General features: G+C 43.8%; 1 protein-coding gene across 2 annotated transcripts in view; it reads right to left on the reverse strand.

Annotated features, from left to right (window-relative positions):
- Nucleotides 1-2163: 2163 nt before the first annotated feature.
- Nucleotides 2164-23046, reverse strand: part of RAB3IP (RAB3A interacting protein) — a 120636-nt gene continuing 99753 nt past the window's right edge. For both annotated transcript variants that reach the window (XM_077468927.1, XM_077468928.1), the window contains 3 exons: nt 13768-13867; nt 13605-13674; nt 2164-2504 (listed from right to left, as the gene is read on the reverse strand). In XM_077468927.1, the coding sequence (XP_077325053.1) occupies nt 2422-2504; nt 13605-13674; nt 13768-13867 (253 nt within the window). In that variant the 3' untranslated portion in view covers nt 2164-2421. The remainder of the gene's footprint in view (nt 2505-13604; nt 13675-13767; nt 13868-23046) is intronic.

A 23046-nucleotide genomic window follows, 5' to 3' on the forward strand; every position in this document is an offset into this window, starting at 1 on the left:
TCCTTCTTTCTGCTTTGCCAGGTGCTAACTGCAGGTGTCTTTAGTCATTCTGTGTTTGTGGGTCTTTCTGCCTTTAGTTTTGCATTCCGCAAGTGAAATGCATGCTCAATTGGGTTGAGAGTAGGTGATTGACTTGGCCATTGCAGAATATTCCACTTACTTTCCTTCAAAAGCTTCTGGGTTGCTTTTGAAGTGCGTTTTGAGTCGTTGTCCATCTGTACTGTGAAGCGCCGTCCAATCAACTTTTCTGTGTTTGGCTGAATCTGGGCTGACAGTATCTCTCTAAACACTGCAGAATTAATCCCGGCTGCTTCTGTCACATCAAACACCAATGACCCAGTGGAAGCCATGCATGCCCATGTCATCACACTGCCTCCACCATGTTTTACAGATGACATTGTGTGCTTTGGATCATGAGCTGTTCCAAGCCTTCTCCACACTTTTTTCTTCCCGTCATTTTGGTACAGATTAATCTTGGTTTCGTTAGTCCAAAGAATGCTTTTCCAGAACTGCTCTGGCTTTTTTTTCTTTTTGATGTTTTTTGGCAAATTCTAATCTGGCTTTTCAATTCTTCAGGCTTATGAATGGTTTTCACCTTGTGGTGAACCCTCTGCATTTGCTCTTGTGAAGTCTTCTCTTGATTGCAGACTTTGACAATGATACACCCACCTCCTGGAGAGTGTCCTTCACTTGTCTGGATGTTGTGAATGGGTTTTTCTTTACCATAGAGAGGATCCTGTGATCATCCACCACTGTTGTTTTCCGTGGATGTACAGGCCTTTTTAAGTTGCTGAGCTCACCAGTGCATTCTTCTTTCATCAGAATGTACCAAACTGTTGATTTGGCCACTCCTAATGTTGCTGCTGATGGATTTGTTTTGTTTTTTAAAACAATGGCCTGTTTCACGTGCATGGACAGCTCATTTGAACCCATGATGTAGGCTCACAGCAATAGATTCCAAATGCAAATACCAACTCCAGATCTTTTACCAGCTTAATTGATGAAGAAATAATGGAGTAGCCCACACCTGGCCATGAAACCGCTTTTGATTCCACTGTCCAATTACTTTTCGTCCCTTAAAGAACGGGGTGGCTATTCTTAAGAGCTGTAATTCCTAAACCCTTCCTCTGATTGAGATGTACATACTCTCAAATTAAACCTGAGTGTGCGCACATTCAACCCATATCCATTATACAACCATAGCTTAAATATGTTTTGGTAGATACCTGTAAAAATCTAAAATTGTGCCTGTGTCTAAATATATATGGACCCAACTGTACTGACAATGTCCTGTATAATTGAAGCCAGAGTTTGTTCAATAAGAAAATATAATTTCAGCCAATTATAATAACAAAGCAGAATATTCCATTTCATCAAGCAAACTGTTTCATAGGTCTATAATACCCATAAAAGCCTTAATTTACCCAAAATGTTATGAGAGAATCTAGCTGAAAATGGACAGCAAGGCAATCCGGCAAGCTGAAAATAGCCTGAAAAGTACCTGCACTACATCAAAGTGATTCTAATAAACATTTAATTTTCATTTCATGGAAAACTTCAATGAGGGTCACCATGAAGACAGAAACAAGCATGGGCAGTGTTACTGATAGTGACTTTTGATTAAAGTGATTGTAAAGGTTTACTTTGTTATAATTTTTTTTTTTTTTTTTTTTATAAACATGTTATACTTACCTCCTCTATGCAGTTGGTTTTGCAGCCCGTATCCTCCTCTTCTCAGGTCCCTCTTCTGCTCTCCTGGCCCCTCCCTCCTCCAAGTGCCCCCTCAGTCAGCAGTTTGCTACAGGGGGCACCCAAGCCAAGTCAAAGCTCTGTGTATCTATTTAGACAAGGAGCCCCATCCCCTCTCTCCCCTGATTGACAGACTTTGATTGACAGCTGTGGGAGCCAATGATGCGGCTGCTGTGTCTCAGCCAATCAGGAGCAGTGTCCTGGATGGCTGATGGGATCATGGACATCACTGGAGAGAGAAGGGACTCAGGGTAAGTATTAGGGGGGTGCTGGGGAGGCTGCTACACACAGAAGGTTTATCTTAATGCATACAATGCATTAAGATAAAAAATCTTCTACCTTTACAACCCCTTTAACCTTTATACCATCTTTTTCCAGATCCTAGATCCTAGATATCAGTAAATGTCAAACTGATTACATTTGAAACTACACTTTATTTCTTGAAATTTGCATGTTTCACCAATAATTTACAGATATTAATGCCTGCAAGAAACCTCAGGAATAAACTGTCTGTAGCACACACAGGATAGGCCAGTTTCATACAGTGTAGTTTGCAGAGTACAGAGGATAGATATTGTGTGATCTCAGTGACAAACAAAACCCTGTGTTATATCATTTCTTCCATCTAACTAATGTGGAAGATATTAAGTTCAAGTACAATCCATTAGTGTTCTAAAGTTCTTCTTTGAAAAATCCAAGTTTTGCTCGAGACATCTCTTTTCTCAGTTGCATGACCTCCCAGAACATCTGGTCAACTGTGCGGAAAAAGAGAGAGATATACACATTCAGACTTTGTTTTAAGGGGGTAAAGTCAATTCACACAACGTGTAAAAGGAAAGAATATGATAAACTTTTTCCCAGAAAATTACTCGTACATTTTTTACTACTGAATATAGGTACTCTTAAAATCTTCAATTGTACCAACTTAGGTGCATGCCTCTACGAAGAATCTATTGATATTTTATAAATCACTGTAGTGTATACACGGGGCAGAAAATGAACGCATTTTACCAGTGCATATAGTTTTTCGCATTGTCTCTAAAATATAAGGAGAACCCACATTATTTATACCATGCTGATGAACCTAGGATTTGGAGAGAAAAACAAAATGAGTAGCTCCAAACTCAAAGAAACAATAGTAGTAAGCCTGCCTAAGGTGATGGCTGCTGTAAAATAAAGAGTGAACATTCAGTGGACATCAAGTGAGCATTTTGTGGTACTAACCTGCTTTGTATACCTAGCACTGTGCATGAACTGGGAAATGGCATTGGTAGGAAACGGTTCAAGTTAAAGCTGAAGTAAAAGTTTAAAAATCTTATTAACAGGTAGGCCATTTATAGCAGAAGAGATATGCAATGTCTCTTCTGCATTTAGATAAATCTACCTGTATTCTCACAGTCCACCTACACACAGTGTGCATTGAGCTGTGCAAGCACAGCTCAGTTTACATTTCCAGCATAGTATCAGTGTATTGGGATGACTAACTCACTACCAGTGTACCAGCATTTTGTCACCTTGAGCTGGCCGATCAAGATGGCCGATGACTAGACCCCAGAAGAAGATGGAGAAAAGATGCCGACAAAGGACCTCAAGGGCAATGGAACATTTGAGAGGAAGTATCTATGGCTTTAGTTCTGCTTTAACCACTTCAGCCCCGGAAGGATTTACCCCCTTCCTGGCCAGTGCGTTTTTTGCGATTTGGCACTGCACTGATTTAACGGACAATTGTGCGGTCGTGCGACGTGGCTCCTAAACAAAATTGACGTCCTTTTTTCCCCCACAAATAGAGCTTTCTTTTGGTGGTATTTGATCACCTCTTCGGTTTTTATTTTTTGAGCTATAAAGTTTTTTTTACTTTTTGCTATAATAAATATCCCCCAAAAATATATAAATAAAATCCCAATAAGCGTTTTAGTTTGCGGAAAAGTCATAGCATCTACGAAATAGGGGATAGTTTTATGGCATTTTAAAAAAAAAAATTTTTTTTTACTAGTAATGGTGGCGATCATCGATCTTTATCGTGACTGACATTTTGGAGGACACATTGGACAATTTTGACACATTTTTGGGACCATTGGCATTAATACAGCGATCGATGCTATAAAATTGCATTGATTACTGTAAAAATGTCACTGGCAGTGAAGGGGTTAACCACTAGGGGGTGGGGAGGGGTTAAGTGTATCCTAGAGGTGTGGCACCACACTGATCGCAGACGATCGGTGTGCTGTCATTAGGCAGAATGGGGAGATGCTGTTTACATCGCCATCTGCCCATTCAGTGATAGAGTTTGTGGGACCCGCAGGCACCTTCACAAGGCTCACGGCAGGCATTCGCGCCGGCGGTGGCGAACGCGAGCATGGAGGGAGATTCAAAGTAACGTACGGGTTCGTTACTTTGCCCGGCCTTGCCATTCTGCCGACGTATAAGTACAGGAGTCGGTCGGGGACCGGTTAAAAGGGAAGTAGGTTTTTTTTTTTTGCTCATTCATACTTACCTAGGTGGATGCTTTGTCGGTCCATTGCTGCATCTGTCCCCCGCCCTTTCTGCACCAAGCGATCGAACATCGCCGGTGGCTCGGTTCTCCCAGATTCCAGAGCAGAGAGCTGCTGACTGTCAATCTGCAGCTCTCCTCTCAGCTCTTTCACTCTCACTGGAGTGCTGAGCTGAAAGCCTGAGACGTGCATCAGTCCAGGCACCTGGGGGATCCAGACTTTGTCACAATGGCGCGGTACCTGGACTGATTCCTGTGACATCAGTCCACACTCTGCTGAAAACGGGTCACAGGAGTGCAAAACGAATTGTACTCCTGTGACCAATAGGAGAAGTCCAGCCAAACAAGCTCAGGCTGGACTTCTCCTTTTAATGCAGTTTGGCATTCTACATTCCCCAATAAATATTTGGGAACAGATCTGATCAGTATGCTCTGATTAACATGTCACACTTCGCTGTGCAAATCTACTATATGACTTTGGTTTATCCTTGTATGTAAAGGGCCAGAATTTCCCATATTACGTTGTGGCGCCACATTTTGTTTTCTACACAAAGACGGTTTTCTGCTTAAACTTTGTGAATAATTAAGTTCTGAATCCACAAATCCAAACCTCAGTTTATAATGTTGAGCTTCAGGCACACAATTAGAAAAGCCAAACAATACAGAAATGCACCAATAGTCAGGTGAAGAAGTTGGGTCAGAGCTTGATTTTATGAAGTAATGTTAGCATCTCCATAAATAAGTGCAACTAAACATTTTTAACTCTTTAATCTTATTTTGTAATTTCATTAGAACGTTGTATACCAAGTCCTGTGCTTAAAGTGGTTGTTAAGCCACTCTCACTACTTTATACTATTTGCTCTGTCTCTTAATGCTGTGTCCCCGTGTGTGTGAGTTATAAAAGAAATTGCAATTATACCCAATTTCAGAGTGCCCTTTGGTGCTCATGTGACCAGCCGGCTCTGTCCTCTCCCCATTTGACAGCTACAGCAGGCGGAGCCGAGATTCCCCCTGCTGACATTAGTCAGGAGAGGAGGTGGAGAGAGCCGGCCAGTGCTCTGAAATGAGGTGTAATCTGCATTTTTATGAATCACAGACACAGCATTAAAAAAAGACAGAGAGGATAGTATGAAAATGTACATGTTATGTCAGCAGCAGGAGGGGGAGGGCACTATCACAAGCTGACAGATAGGGAAGGGAGAGAGCAGATAGGAGACAGCGGATGACAGAGGCACAAACTGAGAACGGTGTCAGGGCTCAGCAGCCATAAACCGTGGTCAGTTTACCGAGGGGGGGGGGGGGGGGGAGGTAAGAAAACTGGCAGGATAAGCCAGTTTTTTTTTTAGGTGTTACAGTGGGCCAAATTACACAGCACAAGCACTGTGCCGTATAACATTATTTAACCACTTCAGCCCCGGAAGGATTTACCCCTTAATGACCAGGTCATTTTTCGCGATAAGGCACTGCTTTGCTTTAAATGACAATTGCGCATTGTGTCCAAACAAAATTGATGTCTTTTTTACCCACAAATAGAACTTTCTTTTGGCGGTATTTGATCACTTCTGCGGTTTTTATTTTTTGCGCTATAAACAAAAAAAGAACAATTTTTTTTTTTTTTTTTTTTACTTTCTGCTATAATACATATCCAAAATAAAATATATAAAAAACAAATCTATCCATCAGTTTAGGCTGATATATGTTCTACAATTTTTTGCAAAAAAATAAAAAATATTACAATAGGCGTATATTGATCTGAACACAAGTTATCACGTCTACAAACTACGGGAGAGATTTAGGGATTTTTTTTTTTTTTTATTGTTTTTACTGGTAATGACACTGATCTGCAATTTTTAGCCAGACTGGGACACTGCGGTGGACAAATCTGACCCGAAAATGACACTTTTTGGGGACCAGTGACGTTATTACATTAATCAGTGCTATAAAAATGCACTGGCAAGGAAGGGGTTAAGTGTGTTCTAACTGTAGGGGGGATGAGCGTACTGGAACATGACAGAGATCACTGTTCCCGATGACTGGGAACAGTAGATCTCTGTCATGTCATCTGGCAGAACGGGGAATCGCCTTGTTTACATAGGCAGTTCCCCGTTCTGCCTCTCCTCACCAGGATCGTTGGTTGCTGGCGGACAGTCTGCGGACGCGCACCTGCTATCCTCCTTGCACAGACTGACGTACAGCATATCTTCGTGGTCGGTAGGTGGGGAAAAGGGACATGATAATTTTTATTTTTTTTGTGTAACAACCGCTTTAATGTTACTGCTCATCTTCTCCCCTGCAAGCATGAAGGAGGAGATATGGATCAAATGATACCTACAAGCTTGATTCTGTACTTTTTTGTAAGTTTGTTTTTATAGCTCTTTTACACTACACAGTGGTTGTCTTTGGATAGCAGAACTAATAGGTTTTTCATCTAGCATTTCCTCCCTAAGTATTTAAGATCTGCGATGTATTGGATAGTTGCTAAAAAATGTAAAGTACTGCAAATGAGTGACTAAAAATCGCTGTATATATTGTGAGGGATTAGCAAGGCGGTGTAAACAGCAGATCTTGGTAAAACACACATTGGTCTTGCTTGAAACCTCATGCTTCAGATAAGCTATATCCAATCCATTTTATGGGTTGGAAATAGCCTTGTGGAGATTTAAAACTTTACACTAACCAGGATGATTCCACGCTACATGTCAAAAAAAAATATTTGAAAACAAGCATTATAGCCAACAGTCAGCACCCTAAAAACAGATAAGTCATTCACCCCACTACTGCTGTACAAATAAGCAAAACATTTCTCATGTGTGTGAAGATCAGGACACATTCACTGATTTTTATTATCTGTAATTGCTATTTTTTAACAGCTACACAGACAACTTCTAGGCACCTAACTAAATCAATAGCTTCACACTTACACCCTGTACTCACTACATAATGCTATACTTGACATATGACAGATAGCAAATGTGTGGCCTATTGCTCACATCTGGTGCTGCACTTGAGGACACCAAGAGCTAGTAAATTCACATAACTGCTTGAGGTAATTATCCCTGGGAAAAGTATGTAAAATAGCCTGCTCCAAAAAATAGAATTTTTAAAACAGCTTGCTTACCTATAAAATCCTTTTCTTGGAGTACATCATAGGACACAGAGTCTCAAGTAATTACTTGGTGGGTTATAGGCCTACCTTCAGGTGTTGACACTGGTATAACCAATACAGGAAGTTGACTCCCCTATATAACCCCTTCTCCTTCCAGGAGCACTCAGTTTTTGTAGCCAAGCAATATAAGTAATATACTGTCACCCCATAAAACAGAGGGGCGGGAGCTCTGTGTCCTATGATGTACTCCAAGAAAAGGATTTTACAGGTAAGCTGTTTTAAAAAATCCTATTTTCTTTATCGTACATCATAGGACAAAGAGTCAAGTAATTACTTGGTGGGATGTCCCATAGCAATGCTACTTGAGGGGAGGGAGACACAACCCGTAGGTTAACCCCCAGACCTGAGGACTTATACTGCTGCCTGCAGCACACTGTGCCCGAAGGTGATATCCTCATTCCATCTTACATGCACTTGATACAATTTTGCAAATGTATGTACTGAAGGCCAAGTCGCGGCCTTGCAGATTTGAGACCTGGAGGCCTGGTGACGCACTGCCCAAGAATCACCAACCGCTCTGATAGAGTGCACCTTAACTTGAAAAGGGGGAATCTTTCCCTTTAAATCATAAGTTTGAATTATAACTTGCCAAATGCACTTAGCGACAGTGGATTTTGACGCTGCCTGTCCCTTCTTAGGACCCTCTGGCAGAAGAAATAAGACATCAGTGTTACAAATCGGAGCAGTTTTCTTAAATACATTTTCACTGCTCTCACTACATCAAAGACAATGTAGTGACCTTTCTTCCCTGGAACAAGGTCTTGGGGAAAAAACCCTGGCAGGACAATATCTTCATTCAGATGAAAGCCTGAAACCACTTTTGGCAAAAAAACTGGACGAGGGCTTAACACCACTCTGTCCACATGAATAATCAAATTACTCCTTACAAGAAAGAGCAGCCAATTCTGAAATCATCCTTGCTGAGGATATAGCAAACGAATATATCAGCTTTCTAGTCAGAAGGACTAAGGGAACATGCTGCAACGGTTTGAATGGCTGTTTTTGTAACACTGACAAAACTAAATTTAAGTCCCAAGGGCTTAAGAGTGATTTAACTGGCGGATTAATCCGTAGCACTCCTTGCATGAAACCCTGGACTAAAGAATGCATAGCAAGCAGTCTTAAAAATTAATAAGGCTGAGACTTGGCCCTTAATAGTACTCAGGGCCAACTTCATGTCTATGCTTAATTGTAGAAAGGTAAGAATTCTGCCTATGATATATCTCCGAGGGTACCAACCCTTGGACTCACACCAGGAAACATAAGCTTTCCAGGCTCTATAATATATAGCTCTAGAAGCTGGCTTCCTAGCATTAATCAAAGTAGAGATAACTGACCTGGAAAGCCCACGTTTATTCAGAATGTGGGTCTCAATAGCCAAGCCGTTTAATTTAGCATTCATAAAGTAGGATGGAATATCGGCCCCTGAGATAGCAGGTCTGGCCTTAGTGGGAAGAGCCCTGGACCCTCCACTGCCATCCTTACGATCTCTGCGTACGATGACCTTCTGGGCCATGATGGTGCGCTACCAGTATTACCGATTTTCTTTCCAGCTTGATTCTGCAAAGAACTTGAGGTAGCAACTGAATCGGAGGAAAAGTGCATAGATCAGTAAAAACTGATCCCACGGGGTCGCCAACGCATCTGTTCCGTATGCGAGTGGGTCCCCTTTCCTGGATGCAAAGTTGACTAGCTTAGTGTTGAATCTGGACGCTAGAAGGTCTACGTCCAGAGTCCCCCATCTTTGGCAAACAGCCTAAAACACCTTGGACACTGGCGAAAAAACTGAGTGCTCCTGGAAGGAGGAGGGGTTATATAGGGGAGTCAACTTCCTGTATTGGTTATACCAGTGTCAACACCTGAAGGTAGGCCTATAACCCACCAAGTAATTACTTGAGACTCTGTGTCCTATGATGTACGATAAAGAAATAGGATTGTTCAAACAACTTACCTGTAAAATCTTTTTTTTTTTTTATGTACATCAGGAAACACAGAGTCGTAGTACTTACTCTACGTGGGTTATAGCGGCGTATCAGGTGCTGGACACTGGCATGCCCCTTAAGGCGTGAACTTCCCCCATTTAACCCCTCCCACCACTGGGAGTCCTCAGTTTTGTAGCCAAGCAATCAAAGTGTATAAGGAGAAGAAGGGAGGGACCACTGTGTCCCCTGATGTACATCAAAGAAAAGGCTTTTACAGGTAAGCCGTTTTAAAAATCCTATTTTCTTTTCTTACATCGGGGACACAGAGCTGTAGTACTTACTACATGAGATGTCCCATAGCAATGACAACAGGGGACTTATACTGCAGCCTGCAGTACACTGCGCCTAAAGGCCGAATCCTCCTGACCCTTAACATCGATTTGATAAAATCTGGTAAATGTATGAACTGAAGACCATTTTGCGGCTTGACAGATCTGAGCCACAGGAGGTCTGATGATGCACCACCCAGGAGGTACTAATCGCCCTGGTAGAGTGTGCCTTAATATGAAAAAGGAGGAACCTTCCTCTTTAAACCATAAGCCTGTACAATGACCCGACGAATCTACTTAGCAATAGTGGATCTAGATGTTCCTCTTTGGACCATCCAGCAGAACAAACAAAATATCTGTCTTACGAACTTGAGCGGTCACTCTTAAATATACTCTGAACGCCCTAACCACATCAAGGCAATGTAGCAACCTCTCTTCCCTAGATTGAGGCTCTGGGAAGAATGAAGGAGGAACAATATCTTGGTTTAAGTGAAAACCTGTCACTACCTTTGGCAGGAATTCAGGATGAGGGCGTAAAACCACCTTATCCTTATGCATAATCAGGACTGATCCATGTTACCCCCTACACAAAGCTACGCACTAAAGAGTGAGAAGCTAAAGGCCACTAAAAACACTGACAAGGCAGACATCTGGCCCTTGATGGTATTCAAGGCCAGATTCATCTCTAATCCCATCCGTAGGAATTCAAGAATTCTACCTATAACATATTTCCTGGGGTGCCAACCCCTGGATCCGCACCAGGCAACATATGCCTTCCAGACTCTATAGTAGATGATCCTGGAAGCTGGCTTCCTGGCATCAAGGTAGCTATGACTGAAGGAGATAACCCACAACCCCCTTAGGATCTGGGTCTCAATAGCCAGACCATCAAATTTAGCGTCTGTAAGGTAGGATGGAATACCGGACCCTGTGAAAGAAGGTCCGGCCATAATGGCAGAGTCCAGGGAACTCCTACTGTCATCCTTATGATCTCGGTGAACCAAGGCCCTCTGGGCCACGAGAATCACCTCCCTTTGTTCCTGCCTGATCCTGCGAAGACGTGGAAGTAACAGAACTGGAGGAAATGCATAGATCAGAGAAAACTGATCCCATGGGAAGATTAATGCGTCTGTTCTGCAAGCAAGCTAGCGGATCCCTTGTCCTTGACACAAAGTTGCCGACTTTGTTGTTGAATCTGGACGCGAACAGGTCCACGTCTGGAGTACCCCATCTCTGACATATCGCAAGAAAGATGTCGGGATGAAGAGACCACTCTCCTGGAAACAGTTGTTGGCGCCTCAAGTAGTCTGCCTGCCAATTCTCTACCCCAGGAATGAACACTGCCGATAGGCAAGGGACGTTGTGTTCTGCCCAAGACAAAATGTGATTCACCTCTCTCTGGGCTGCACTACTCTTCGTGCCCCCCTGGTGATTGATATAAGCCACAGTCGTGGCGTTGTTGGACTGAATCCTGACAGGACAGCCCTTCAGTCTGACCGTCCAGGCTCTTAAAGCCAGACGGATTGCGCAAATTTCCAAAATATTGATAGGCAAGGTCCTTTCCAACCTGAACCATTTTCCCTGGACAGAATCCTCTTCCAGGACAGCTCCCCAGCCTAAAAGACTGGCATCCGTGGTTACTACCTTCCAGGTGGACGGTAGAAATGTCCTTCCCTTTTGAAGGTTGCTGGATATCAGCCACCAATTCAGGCTCTGACGTACTTCGGGAGCCAGCTGAATTGGAAAATCCAAGGCCTGAACCTTTTTGTTTCAGGCTGGCAGGATTGCGCTTTGTAGCAATCTTGAATGAAACTGTGCGCAAGGGACAGTCTCGAAGGAGGCCACCATCTTCCCCAATAAGCTTATGCACAACAGAATGGAAGGCTTTTTCTTTGCCTTGATGAGATGAATTAGTTCTGCAATGGAACAGTTTCTCTTTAGAGGTAGAAATACCTTTCCCTACCTGGTATCTATGATTAGTCCCAGGTACTTTACTCTCCTTGGTGGCCTCAAGGAGGACTTTTCTAGGTTGAGAACCCAGCCTAGAGATTCCAGGTAGTTTACAGTTGTCACCAGACCATGGTCTAACCCCAAAACCAAATGATCTGCTAAGAGTAGATCGTCCCAAATAGGCTAGGTCCATTATGCCCCGAGCCATTAATCTGGCTAAAGCAGGAGCCAGAATCTTTGAGAATACTCGAGGAGCTGTGGCTAGACCGAATGGCAGGGCCACAAACTGAAAGTGACGGTTTTCTACCTTGAAGCGTAGAAACCTCTGATGAGTGGGAAATATTGGCACATGAAGATAAGCATCCTTGATATCGATTGAAGCAAAAAATTCTCCTCTTTGGAGGATGGCTACTACCGACCGAATTGATTCCATGCGGAAGTATCGGATGCTTAAGTGCCGCTCTTCACGGTAGGCTCCAAGACCTTGAATGGAAACCTTCAGGAACAGGGGTACACTCAGGTAATCCCGCAATCCTGGACCTGCGAGAAGACCCTGCCAGTAAACTTTTATTGGCCTCACTACCAAAAAGTACTGGATCCCAGGGCCCAGCTTTAAAGCATTCACAAGCAAAACCTCATGTCTTCGGATGACGAGGCCGGGTACCGTTCATTTAGTCCAGTACGGAGACATCAGAACGGATCCGGTCAGGATGGCTGGCTCTCAAAGGACTACTGCCCATGGAGCTCAGTACACATCCTTACACGTGCCCAACACCTTAGACAATGGCGAAAAAACGGAGGACTTCCAATAGTTGGAGGGGTTATATAGGGGAAGTTCACGCCTTAAGGGGCATGCCAGTGCCCAGCACCTGATACGCCGATATAAACCACGCAGTAAGTACTACGCCTCTGTGTCCCCTGATGAAAGAAAAGAAAAGAGAAATGTATTCTTCTTAACATTCTTATGTGATATGTAAAGAAGCACAGCACTGCACTGGAGAACACAATACTGGCAGGGAGACTTTAGGTAATGCTTCCTGGCAAATGTAGCCAAATGACTACCAGAATTGGCAAATGGTTTAGAGCTCCTTTACACAAGCCTGCACACTAAAACAGGGGCAGGCTGGTTTCTGTTGTGCAGGGGAATTGTTACAACACAAGGAAATATTGAGAGAAGCTTGGGAACCCCCGATGAAAAAAAAAAAAAAAAAATGGAAATGCAGCATCAATCTGATGCTGCATCTGTCCCCCGCCACTACACTGAGAACTGAGTGGTTAAACACCACTGATCTCTCAGTTCTTCCCTCCACTTTGAGCGGAGAGCTGTGACTGGTAGGCAGTGGCTTGCTGCTGTGTCCCTCCAGCTCTCACTGGAGAGTTGACTGTGGAAGGTGATGGGGAAGCAGCTGGCTCAGTCGCTCAGCGGCTCGCTGAGAGGATGAGCCAGCTGCCAGTCCAGGTTTCTGGGTGGATCCTGACTGTAAATTCTGGATTGATCCAGTGCCTGGACCGGCTGAGTGACATTAGCAAACAGAAGGCTTTAGCCCGCTGTTGGCTAAAAACAAGTCACAGTGTGATCCATAGAAGAAGTAGAGCCAAAAAAACTTTGACTATACTTCAAGTTTTTTTTCACCTCTACATTTTTATGCAACACACCGCTACCCACCTCAACACAGCATTCTAAGCTGCTAAATGCAGCTCATCTGATGTGGTGTGAACAAGCCCTTAAACATTCAGGAGGTGGGGCATTAATTTGCAAACCTGCTAAACAAGAGCATTTCCCTGATATTTTTTCATTTTGGTAAATTTCCATAAATTGTTAGATGCGATGTAAACTTTTTTACGTAAGCAAAAAAATAGATTTTATACATTTGCCAAGTATTGCAAATGTTCATATCAAAGATTACACAATTATTTTCAAGGAAGGCAAAAATTACAACCTAACAAGTGGCATGTTTACATTTACTAAAATTGATTAAACTTGATTTCACACTCACCATCCTGCTGCTTTACCAGTCCTTGATGAATGTACCGAATATATGTGAAGAAATTACATACAGAGGTAATCTAAAATAAATCACAATTAAAATGGAAATGAATGAAGTGCATTATAACCATGCATGTATAACCAAAGAGAACCAAATAATGAACTTTACTCACCCTAAATCTACAACATGGAGAAATATAGTAATAATTGCTGGAGTCTCCAAGCTTAATCCTGTGCTTACATGTCTTGGTTTGACCACTCAAAGCACATTTCCTAGGTTAAGTAAATACAAAAAAACAATATACATCAACTATGGTGAGTAAAGGAGCGCATACAGTAAAACGACATCATGTGAAGACAGATTGACCAATATAGTTCATTCTAACCCAAAGCTATTCCTTGCGTCCCAATTGAACCAACAATCCAAAATCAGAAATTAAAGTGGTTCTAACGCCTTCAGGTTTATTACCTTAATTGATTCTATGCATTAAAGTGTTACTAAACCCACAACAGTAAAATCTGTCTGTATATGCAATAAAGCATGCATGTTACACTTACCGTGGAGCCCAAAGGGTTAATCCTTTGCGTTGTGTGAAAAGGCAGTTTGATCCTGTTTTCTCTGATCCTCCCCTTCTTCCACTGTCCCCAAATCATCTCCTGATAGAACAGAGCCTTGGGGGCAAGCTGTGCATGCTCAGTTTAGTGTGTATTGCTATAGAGTTATTTTTTCTTGGAAGAGTACACGTGATCAGCACAGGGACAATCAGCACTGTCCAGACAGAAGGTCAAGGGTCCTGAAGCCTCATAGGACAATCAGGGGAGAATGAAAACTCCTCCTACAAGCTTTAATCAGACACTGATAGTCACAAGACTGCTGGTGAGAAAAGGTATTAAGCTGTTTCGATTTACTAAAACTATTGCATTTGCATGTTCTGTATACTGTGGGTGACCAGCTATAGTGAATGCAGGCTCCTGGGTTTAGTAACACTTTAAAAGGTAAAAAAAAACTCTTCTGTGCAACAGGATTGCCACCAGCCAGCTTAACTGAGCCTGACCTCGACTAAATGATGCGATCAAGAGCAGCGGCTCTTGCCACAGTCTTCTTCCTCACTGGGCAGACTGGCCAGCAGCGGCACCTGTGACAGGGAGGCAGGGCCGAGCCGTCCGGTCTGTGTATATATAGATGCAGACAGGGCAGCTTAGGAGCTAGCAGCACGAGTGCTCCCATAGAAAGCAGCTTTCTATGGGGGCATTCCCCAAAGATGAGCCAGTTGGGGGATCAAAAATGAATAGGATCAGGGCTGCTCTGTGCAAAACCACTGCACAGACCATGTAAGTAAAATACATTTTTTTTTTTTATAAAAAAAAATCTGAAGCTTTAATGTCACTTTAAATCCATTGTGAAGAGATTTATTACCTCAAGTCTTTGTATGGACATAAATAAATTGAGGCACTAGACAGATGTCTGAGGTTTTCAGTTCTATTCTAAAGATCTTAGTCTAATGTCTCTACAACAGTCGTACAGACTCATACACCATTGAAAGTTTTAGGTAAATGATAATTAACCTAGAACAGGGATATGCAATTAGCGGACCTCCAGCTGTTGCAAAACTACAAGTCCCATTATGCCTCTGCCTCTGGGTGCATTGCTTGTGGCTGTCAGAGTCTTGCTATGCCTTATGGGATTTGTAGTTATGAAACAGCTGGAGGTCTGCTAATTGCATATCCCTGACCTAGAATATTTCAAGCTAACTGGGACACAGATATTGCAAGTCCTAAAAGAGGTTGCTTTAACAGTGCTGCTGATTCCTACTGATATGCTTACACCAATGTTTTTTTTTTTTTCAAATTTAAAGTGTATTTCTGAATTTAAACTGCTTTTAGCAATCTTCGGAATTTTTTTTCTGTTTTGAGTGAAGAAACAAACCCTCAATAGGTTTTTTTCTTCACTGTTCCTGTGCAGGTAGGGTTATCTCTTTACCCACTACAATACAGGGCACTTTCACCCCCTTCCTTCCCAGCCCAATTTTCATCGCTCTCACACTTTCAATGACAATTGCGTGGTCATGCTACGCTGTACCCAAATGACATTTTTATCATTTTGTTTGCACAAATAGAGCTTTATTTTGGTGGTATTTATTCACGACTCCGCTTTTTTTTGCGATATAAGCAAAAAAAGAGCGGAAATTTGGGGGGGAAAACAAAACAATCTTTTCTTCTTTCCACTTTAAAAGTATTCCAATAAAATCGAATTTTGTCATAAATTTAAGCCAAATGTATTCTGCTACATGTTTTTGGTAAAAAAAAAAAAAATTCTGCTGTCCCCTTAAACTCTCAAAGTGTATAATAATTGGTTTGTGTGATCACGGACATATGTATGCAAATGATAATGTACAGATGTGTGCAGGTGATCATGGATATATGTGTGCAGATAATCATTGGGACATGTGATTTTAGTGGGACATATGTGGGGACATGTGTTTTTATTTTTTGGGGACATGTGTGTTTTACACTAGACTGGTGATCAGTGAGTAAAAAGCTGTAAAAAACAGCTCATACTCACTGATCACCAGCCAGCTGCAGTGATCTGCTCTCCTCTCCTCAGCGACGACTTCCGTGTGAGGAGAGGAGAGCCGATTGCCTAGCAACCGGCTGTTTGTTTACATCACATGATGGCTGTGATTGGACATGGCTGTCGTGATCAGAAGGGCCAATCACAGAGCCCTCCTGCCGATCAGAGATGCGCCGTGTCCGGGTGACATGAGCGCATCGGGATCCTGCCGCTGTGCGACCACGTGCGCGTTCCCCCTCCTTATATATACGGCCGGGTGGGACTTAGTTAAATAAGGTATGGCCATTACACCAATGAAAGGAATTCAAAAGACATAAATGGCATTCATTCAATCTGAGACAGGTTGACAGGAAGATATACAATATTTATATTACCTTCTGAACTCCTGAACTATTTTCACAATGTTTATTAGGACTGTGTTACCCAGATCTCAGAGCATGATAAGCATGATACCTGCTGCCTACATTCATAAACCTCTTAACACCATCATTGCTGGGGGAGCACATTGCAGGGGCTTCTATCCTTAAGGCTTCTTTCTCTAAGTGATTCTTTCTACAAGTGATATACACTTCAATCTCTGCATTGCAGAGATTGCACAAAGCAAACATACGTAGCAAACTGCACTGGAAAGCACCTAACTGCTAAGCTCTCCTTCCAATCGGTAAGATGCACTCTCTACCATTCCTTCTGACACGTGTCCTCTCTCCTCAAACTCTCTTAATTTCTCCACCTCTCTGCTTATACATATCACCCTGCCTTTTGTCCTCTCCCTATTACTGCTCCTACCAAATCTCGTTCATTCTACATCCATATACTGATGAAACCTCCAGTACTCTGAGGTGTACGACTTCATATAAATCACATTCCTACTTTACCTCCCTCACCCTCCTGCTTCTCCTAACCTCTGGTGACATATCCCCAAACCCTAGGCCTCCATCATCTGTCTCTGCCCAATGCTCCCATCCTCATTTACCCTCTGGCAGCAGCCACAATCCACAGAACTTAGTCTCTATTCTTCTTCTTTCCAAAACCAGCGCCCCCCCCCCGTGCCCTTTGGAACGCACGCTCTGTCTGCAACAAACTCGCTGCCCTCCACAACCTCTTTATCACAAATTCCTTTAAACTACTTACCATTACTGAACCCTGACTTCACGAATCAGATACTACTTCTCCTGTTTCCCTCTCCCATCGTGGTCTTCTCTGGACTCGCTACCCCAGACCAAGTGGATGGAATACTTCTAGCCCCATGCAGCACCTATCAGGTACTTCACCCACCTCCCTGTCACTCCTCTTTTGAGGTGCATTTCATGTGTCTATTCTCTCCCATTTCTTTAAGAATGGCTGTCATCTATTAGCCCCCTGGGCCAGTATCAGCCTTCCTTGATGACTTCTCTGCCTGGCTACCCTACTTTCTCTCTTCTGAAATCCCCACAATTATTCTCGGTGACTAACTCCAACGGCAACACCCTTGACCCTGTCTTCTCCTATCTGCGCACTCCGTGCAACCTTTCCAACAGTTCCCTCCCACTCTCTGATCACCACCTTATTAGTTTTGCTCTCTCCTTGCCTTCCACCTCCTCTCCCTCCAACCGCCCAAAAGTTTCACATAGAAACCTTCGCCACCTCAACCCTTCTCTGCTACCGATTACCTCTATGACAAAATCTCACCCCTGTCCTGCCCCAACATAGCCACTTTCATCTACAACAGCTCACTGTCTTCCTCCCTAGACAAGCTTGGCCCCCCTTACTACATGCAGAATTAGGCCCTGACTGCTACAACAAGACTTCACACAATATAAATCTGTCCTCCTAAAATACTATCCCTGCCTCCACACTGCCGAGCAGACATACTTTATCACACTCATTAACACCTTCTCATCCAGTCTACGTCAACTCTTCTCTACCTTCAAAACTCTAGTCTGACCTCCACTGCCTCCACCCTCTAACTCACTCACTGCCCAGGAGATCGCCAATCACTTCAAAAATAAGATTGATACATTTCAAGAAGAGCTCTCCAATGCACAGAAACCTCCCACACGCAACATCTCATGTCCACAGATACAATCATTACTTTCCTCATTCAACCCTGCTGGTATTAATGAGGTTGCTAAAATTATATCTAAAGCTCATCTAACCACCTGCCCCCTGGATCCTGCTCCCTCGCAAATGCTACGCTCATCCTCTGACTTGATTCTACACTCTCTAACCTCTCTCTCTTGTGCCATCTTTCCAAACTCTCTAAAACATGCGCTATTCACCCCCATAATTAAAAAGCCCTCACTGGATCCCACCAATCTTAACAACCTACGTCCCATCTCCTTAATCGCCTTCTCCTCCAAACTTCTTGAAAGACTGGTCTACAACTGACTAAGCGACCATCTGACCATGAACAAACTTGATCCCCTTCATTCCAGATTTCGCCCTCAACACTCCAAGGAAACTGCTCCCCTTACACTCTCAAATGACCTATTAATGGCTAAAACCAGCGGACACTAGTCTGTATTACTTCTCCTGGATCTCTCTGCTGCCTTTGACACAGTGGACCACCCCCTCCTCCTCAAACTCCACTCCTTTGGTCTATGTGACTGTACTCTTCACTGATTCTCATCCTACCTATCCCACCGCTCCTTCAGTGTCACTTACAACTCTACTTCCTCCTCTCTTCTTGCTTTCTCTTTTGGGGCCCCCCAAGGTTCTGTTCTTGGACCTCTACTTTTCTCAATCTACACCACCACCCTGGGTCAGTTGATTGCCTCCAATGGCTTTCAATATCATCTCTACGCTGACAACACCCAAATTATCTCTCCACCCCCCAGCTCCCTCCATCAGTCTCCTCACGCATCACCAACTTACTAGCAGACATATCAGCCTGGATGTCACATCACTTCCCTAAACTCAACCTATCCAAAACCGAGGTCATGATATTTCCTCCCTCAGGTGCCACTTCCCCCGATTTCTCTGTCAATATCAATGGCTCAACTATCAACTTGTCCCCCCATGCCAAGGTCCTAGGTGTAATCCTGACTCTGAACTAACCTTTCGGCCCCATATCCTATCGCTATCTAAAATTTGCTGCCTCAACCTCTGCAACCAAGATATGCCCCTACTTAACCAATGTCACCGCAAAGCTTCTAATCGACTCCCTGGTCTAATCTCCCCCCTCCACTACTGCAACTCCCTACTCATTGGCTTATCTCTACATAGGCTATCCCCACTTCAGTCCATCATGAACGCTGCTGCCAGGCTTATCCACCTCACAAACTGCTCAGCGTCTGCTATACCCTTCTGCCAATCCCTCTATTGACTGCCACTCAGCCAACAAATTAAATTCAAAATACTAACTACAACTTAAAGCCATCCACAACCTGGCCCCCAGCTACATCACTAACCTAGTCTCAAAATGCCAACCTAATCGTTCTCTTCGCTCCTTCCAAGATCTCCTGCTCTCAAACCCCCTTGTCACCTCATCCCATGCTCACCTTCAGGACTTCTCCAGAGCCTCTTCCATCCTCTGGAATGCTCTACCCCAATCTGATTTTCTCCTACTTTATCCACCTTCAGATGATCCCTGAAAACTCATCTTCAGAAGCCAATAATAAATGGTTTTAGTTAAATATCTAAAAAAAAGTGTGGCGTGCATTTGTATTCAGCCCCCTTTACTCTGATACTCCTAGCTAAAATCTAGCGGAACCAATTGCCTTCCAAAGTCGCCTAATTAGTAAACAGAGTCCACCTGTGTGAAATTTAATCTCAGTATAAATACAGCTGTTCTGTGAAGCCCCCAGAGGTTTGTTTGCAAACCTTAGTAAACAAACAGCATCATGAAGACCAAGGAACACGCAAGACAGGTCATGGATAAAGTTGTGGAGAGAAAAAATATCCCAACAGCTTACAATGAAGCGGGGGAAGGCGTTAAACCCCCAGTGGACTCCTTGAGAGCCTACATCTCTGTAATCCCCAAGGAGGATAAGGACCCCTAACTGTGCCAGAATTATAGACCAATCTCCCTCCTAAACGTAGACCTGAAGATTTTTACCAAGGTACTGTCAATGCATCTGTCCGAATGGATGCCATCATTAATCCACTCGGACCTGGTTGGTTTTGTCACCTAAAGAGAGGCACGGGATAACACCATTAAAGCTGTTAATCTTATCTATGCCACCAAAACAAAAAGGTATCCGCTTCTCGCACTCTTGACTGACGCCGAGGAGGCATTCGATAGGGTGCATTGCCCATTCCTACTTGAGACCCTTCACCACATAGGACTTGGACAGAGAATACTGAGTTGGGTGCAGGCCATATATTCCAGGCCCTCCGCTCAGGTTAAAGTCAATGGCCAACTCTCGTCCCCCTTTGGCATCACCAATGGGACTAGGCAGGGGTGTCCCCTGTCCCCACTAATATTCATTCTGACTTTGGAGCCATTCTTGCGCATGATCAGAGACAACCCTAACATCTCAGGTATTAGATTAAACAAATCCTTGACTCCCAAAAAAAATAGCGGCCTTTGCAGATGACCTGGCTGATATATTCACCCTTAACTTCCCGCCCTTGCTGAAGGCCATCAAAAAAGACCTGCAGAAATGGCAATCAGGTATGCTCTCATGGTTTGGGTGATGCAGCATTATCAAAATGAATATCATGCCAAGGTTACTGTACCATTTACAGGCCCTCCCAATAGGAGTCCTGAAGGCCTTCCTCAAAGACCTGAACCATGTGCTTATCAGGTTTGTATGAGCAGGGAAGCCACCACGGCTGGCCCAGTCCGTAATGCACTTGCCAAAAGCACTGGGGGGATGGCCCTTCTGGATGTTTCACTTTACCACACCGCATGCCATCTGACGAGAATTGTTGATTGGTGTCAACACAGGTCCCAAAAACAGCGAGTACAGATAGAGGGGCTCCTGTCAGGAGCCGACTTGAGAGGACTGCCATGGTGCCAGAATGCAGTACCCTACAGACAGAGCACCCTACGGTGGGCAAGACCTGGCGACTAACCCAAAAAGAATTTATGGGGTAGCGGACCGCATCTACACCTTCGCCGCTCACCCCCCTCATTGAAAACCCAGATTTTCCACCGGGTTTGATGGACGCCAGTTTCCAAGCACTTAAAAACTGTGACAAATATCTACTGCAGCACTTCATTAGGTAGGTAGTAGGCCAGTAGGTAACTAGAGAAAACATAATGGGGGATTCCGCCCTGGCAAGCCTATCCTTTTGGCAAAAACTTCAACTGGCCCATTTTATTAGAGTACAACCCGCCCCAAAGTCTATTCCTAAGAAATTTGACATCCTTTAAGAAGCTGTGCTCTGAGCAGGAGCCGATCCAGCATACCATCTCGCTGTTGTACCAAATTCTCATTGCCCCTCCAAATGAGTTTAAACCTCCTTACATGGCCAAATGGGAGAGAGACTTGGGCATACAGTTGACGGGAGACAAAGAGAGAATTATCCTCTTTACACACAAGGCGTCATTATGTACCAACCATCAGGAAGCAGGCTACAAACTCTTCACACAATGGTACTACACCCCGCCTCCGCGCCACACCTCCAGTGTCAGTGCACAAGATGTTCCCTCAGTGCACTGACCATTGCTGGAGGAGTGGAGGCGGGCAGCCTTTTACACATTTTTTTGGTCATGCCGACTTCTGACCTCTTTCTGGTCCGAAGTCCATCGCATCACACAAGTTCACAGATCGGACATTGCCCATGACTCCCAAATTTTTTCTACTACACCACCATGATATTCCAAGCAGAACATACAGAAAGTCGATTATGCCCACACCGGTCACGGCGGGGAAAAGCTGTATTCCCCTCCTTTGGAAAAGGACGAAGCCTCTGGGAGTGGCGACCTGGTTGAGACAGATCTCCAAAATTCACAGACTGGAAGACCTGGTGGCAACTGATAAGGGTCTCAGGGAACAGTACCTCAAAAAATGCCATTATTGGCTCGAATTTTTCTACTCGGGGGAGTACGCAAGGCTGACAGCATAGATGCCTGGGGCTTGGGGAGCCAGGGTTACAGCTGGAGTGGCCGGGGAGGGGCTCCCTCCCTCCCCCTTTTTCCATGCCCCGTCCCTCTTCCCCCTCTCTCTTACCTTCATCCACTAGGACCTTTCTTTCTTCTTCTTTCCTTCTAAATCTGCTCGTTTCTTACCTTCTCTTAAAAACTTACAACCACTAGGTCGAAACCTATAGCACACCTGCTCTGGATATTCTGAAAGTGCGACCACAGGGGACGCAAAGTGCTCCTTACTCTGGAGTCCCTGATTCCAGATGGGAATACGGACGTCTTGGCCGACAGAGGATAGTTACTCTTTTTCCAGTTGGTTTTAAATGGCGGAGACTTTCTTTACATGTACACGTTTGTTATGTCCTCTGTATGGTAATGTGTAATTTGCTATTATACTGCTCTTTTTGATTGTTATGTTTTCAGCAGAAATAAAGAATTTAAAAAAATATCCCAAGCTTTGAATATGTCAAGGAGGACAGTTAAATCCATCATCCTAAAATGGAAAGAGTATGGCACAACTGCAAACCTACCAAGACATAGCCGTCCACCTAAACTGACAGGCCGGGCAAGGAGAGCATTAATCAGAGAAGCAAAGAGGCTCATGGTAACACTGGAGCTGCAGAGATTCACACTTCAGGTGGGAGAATCTGTCCACAGGACAACTATTAGTCATGCACTCCACAAATCTGGCCTTTATGGAAGACTGGCAAGAAGAAAGCCATAAGAAGTCCCGTTTGCGAGAAGCCATGTGGGGGACACAGCAAACATGTGGAAGAAGGTGCTCTGGTCAGATGAGACCAAAAATGAACTTTTTGGCCTAAAAGCAAAACACTGTGTGGCGAGAAAAAAAAGGTGTAATCTACACGG

Source organism: Lithobates pipiens, unplaced genomic scaffold (genome assembly GCF_037356315.1).
Source record: "Lithobates pipiens isolate NorthernLeopardFrog02 unplaced genomic scaffold, aLitPip1_a1.2 Scaffold_8, whole genome shotgun sequence".
Lineage (NCBI taxonomy): Eukaryota > Metazoa > Chordata > Amphibia > Anura > Ranidae > Lithobates > Lithobates pipiens.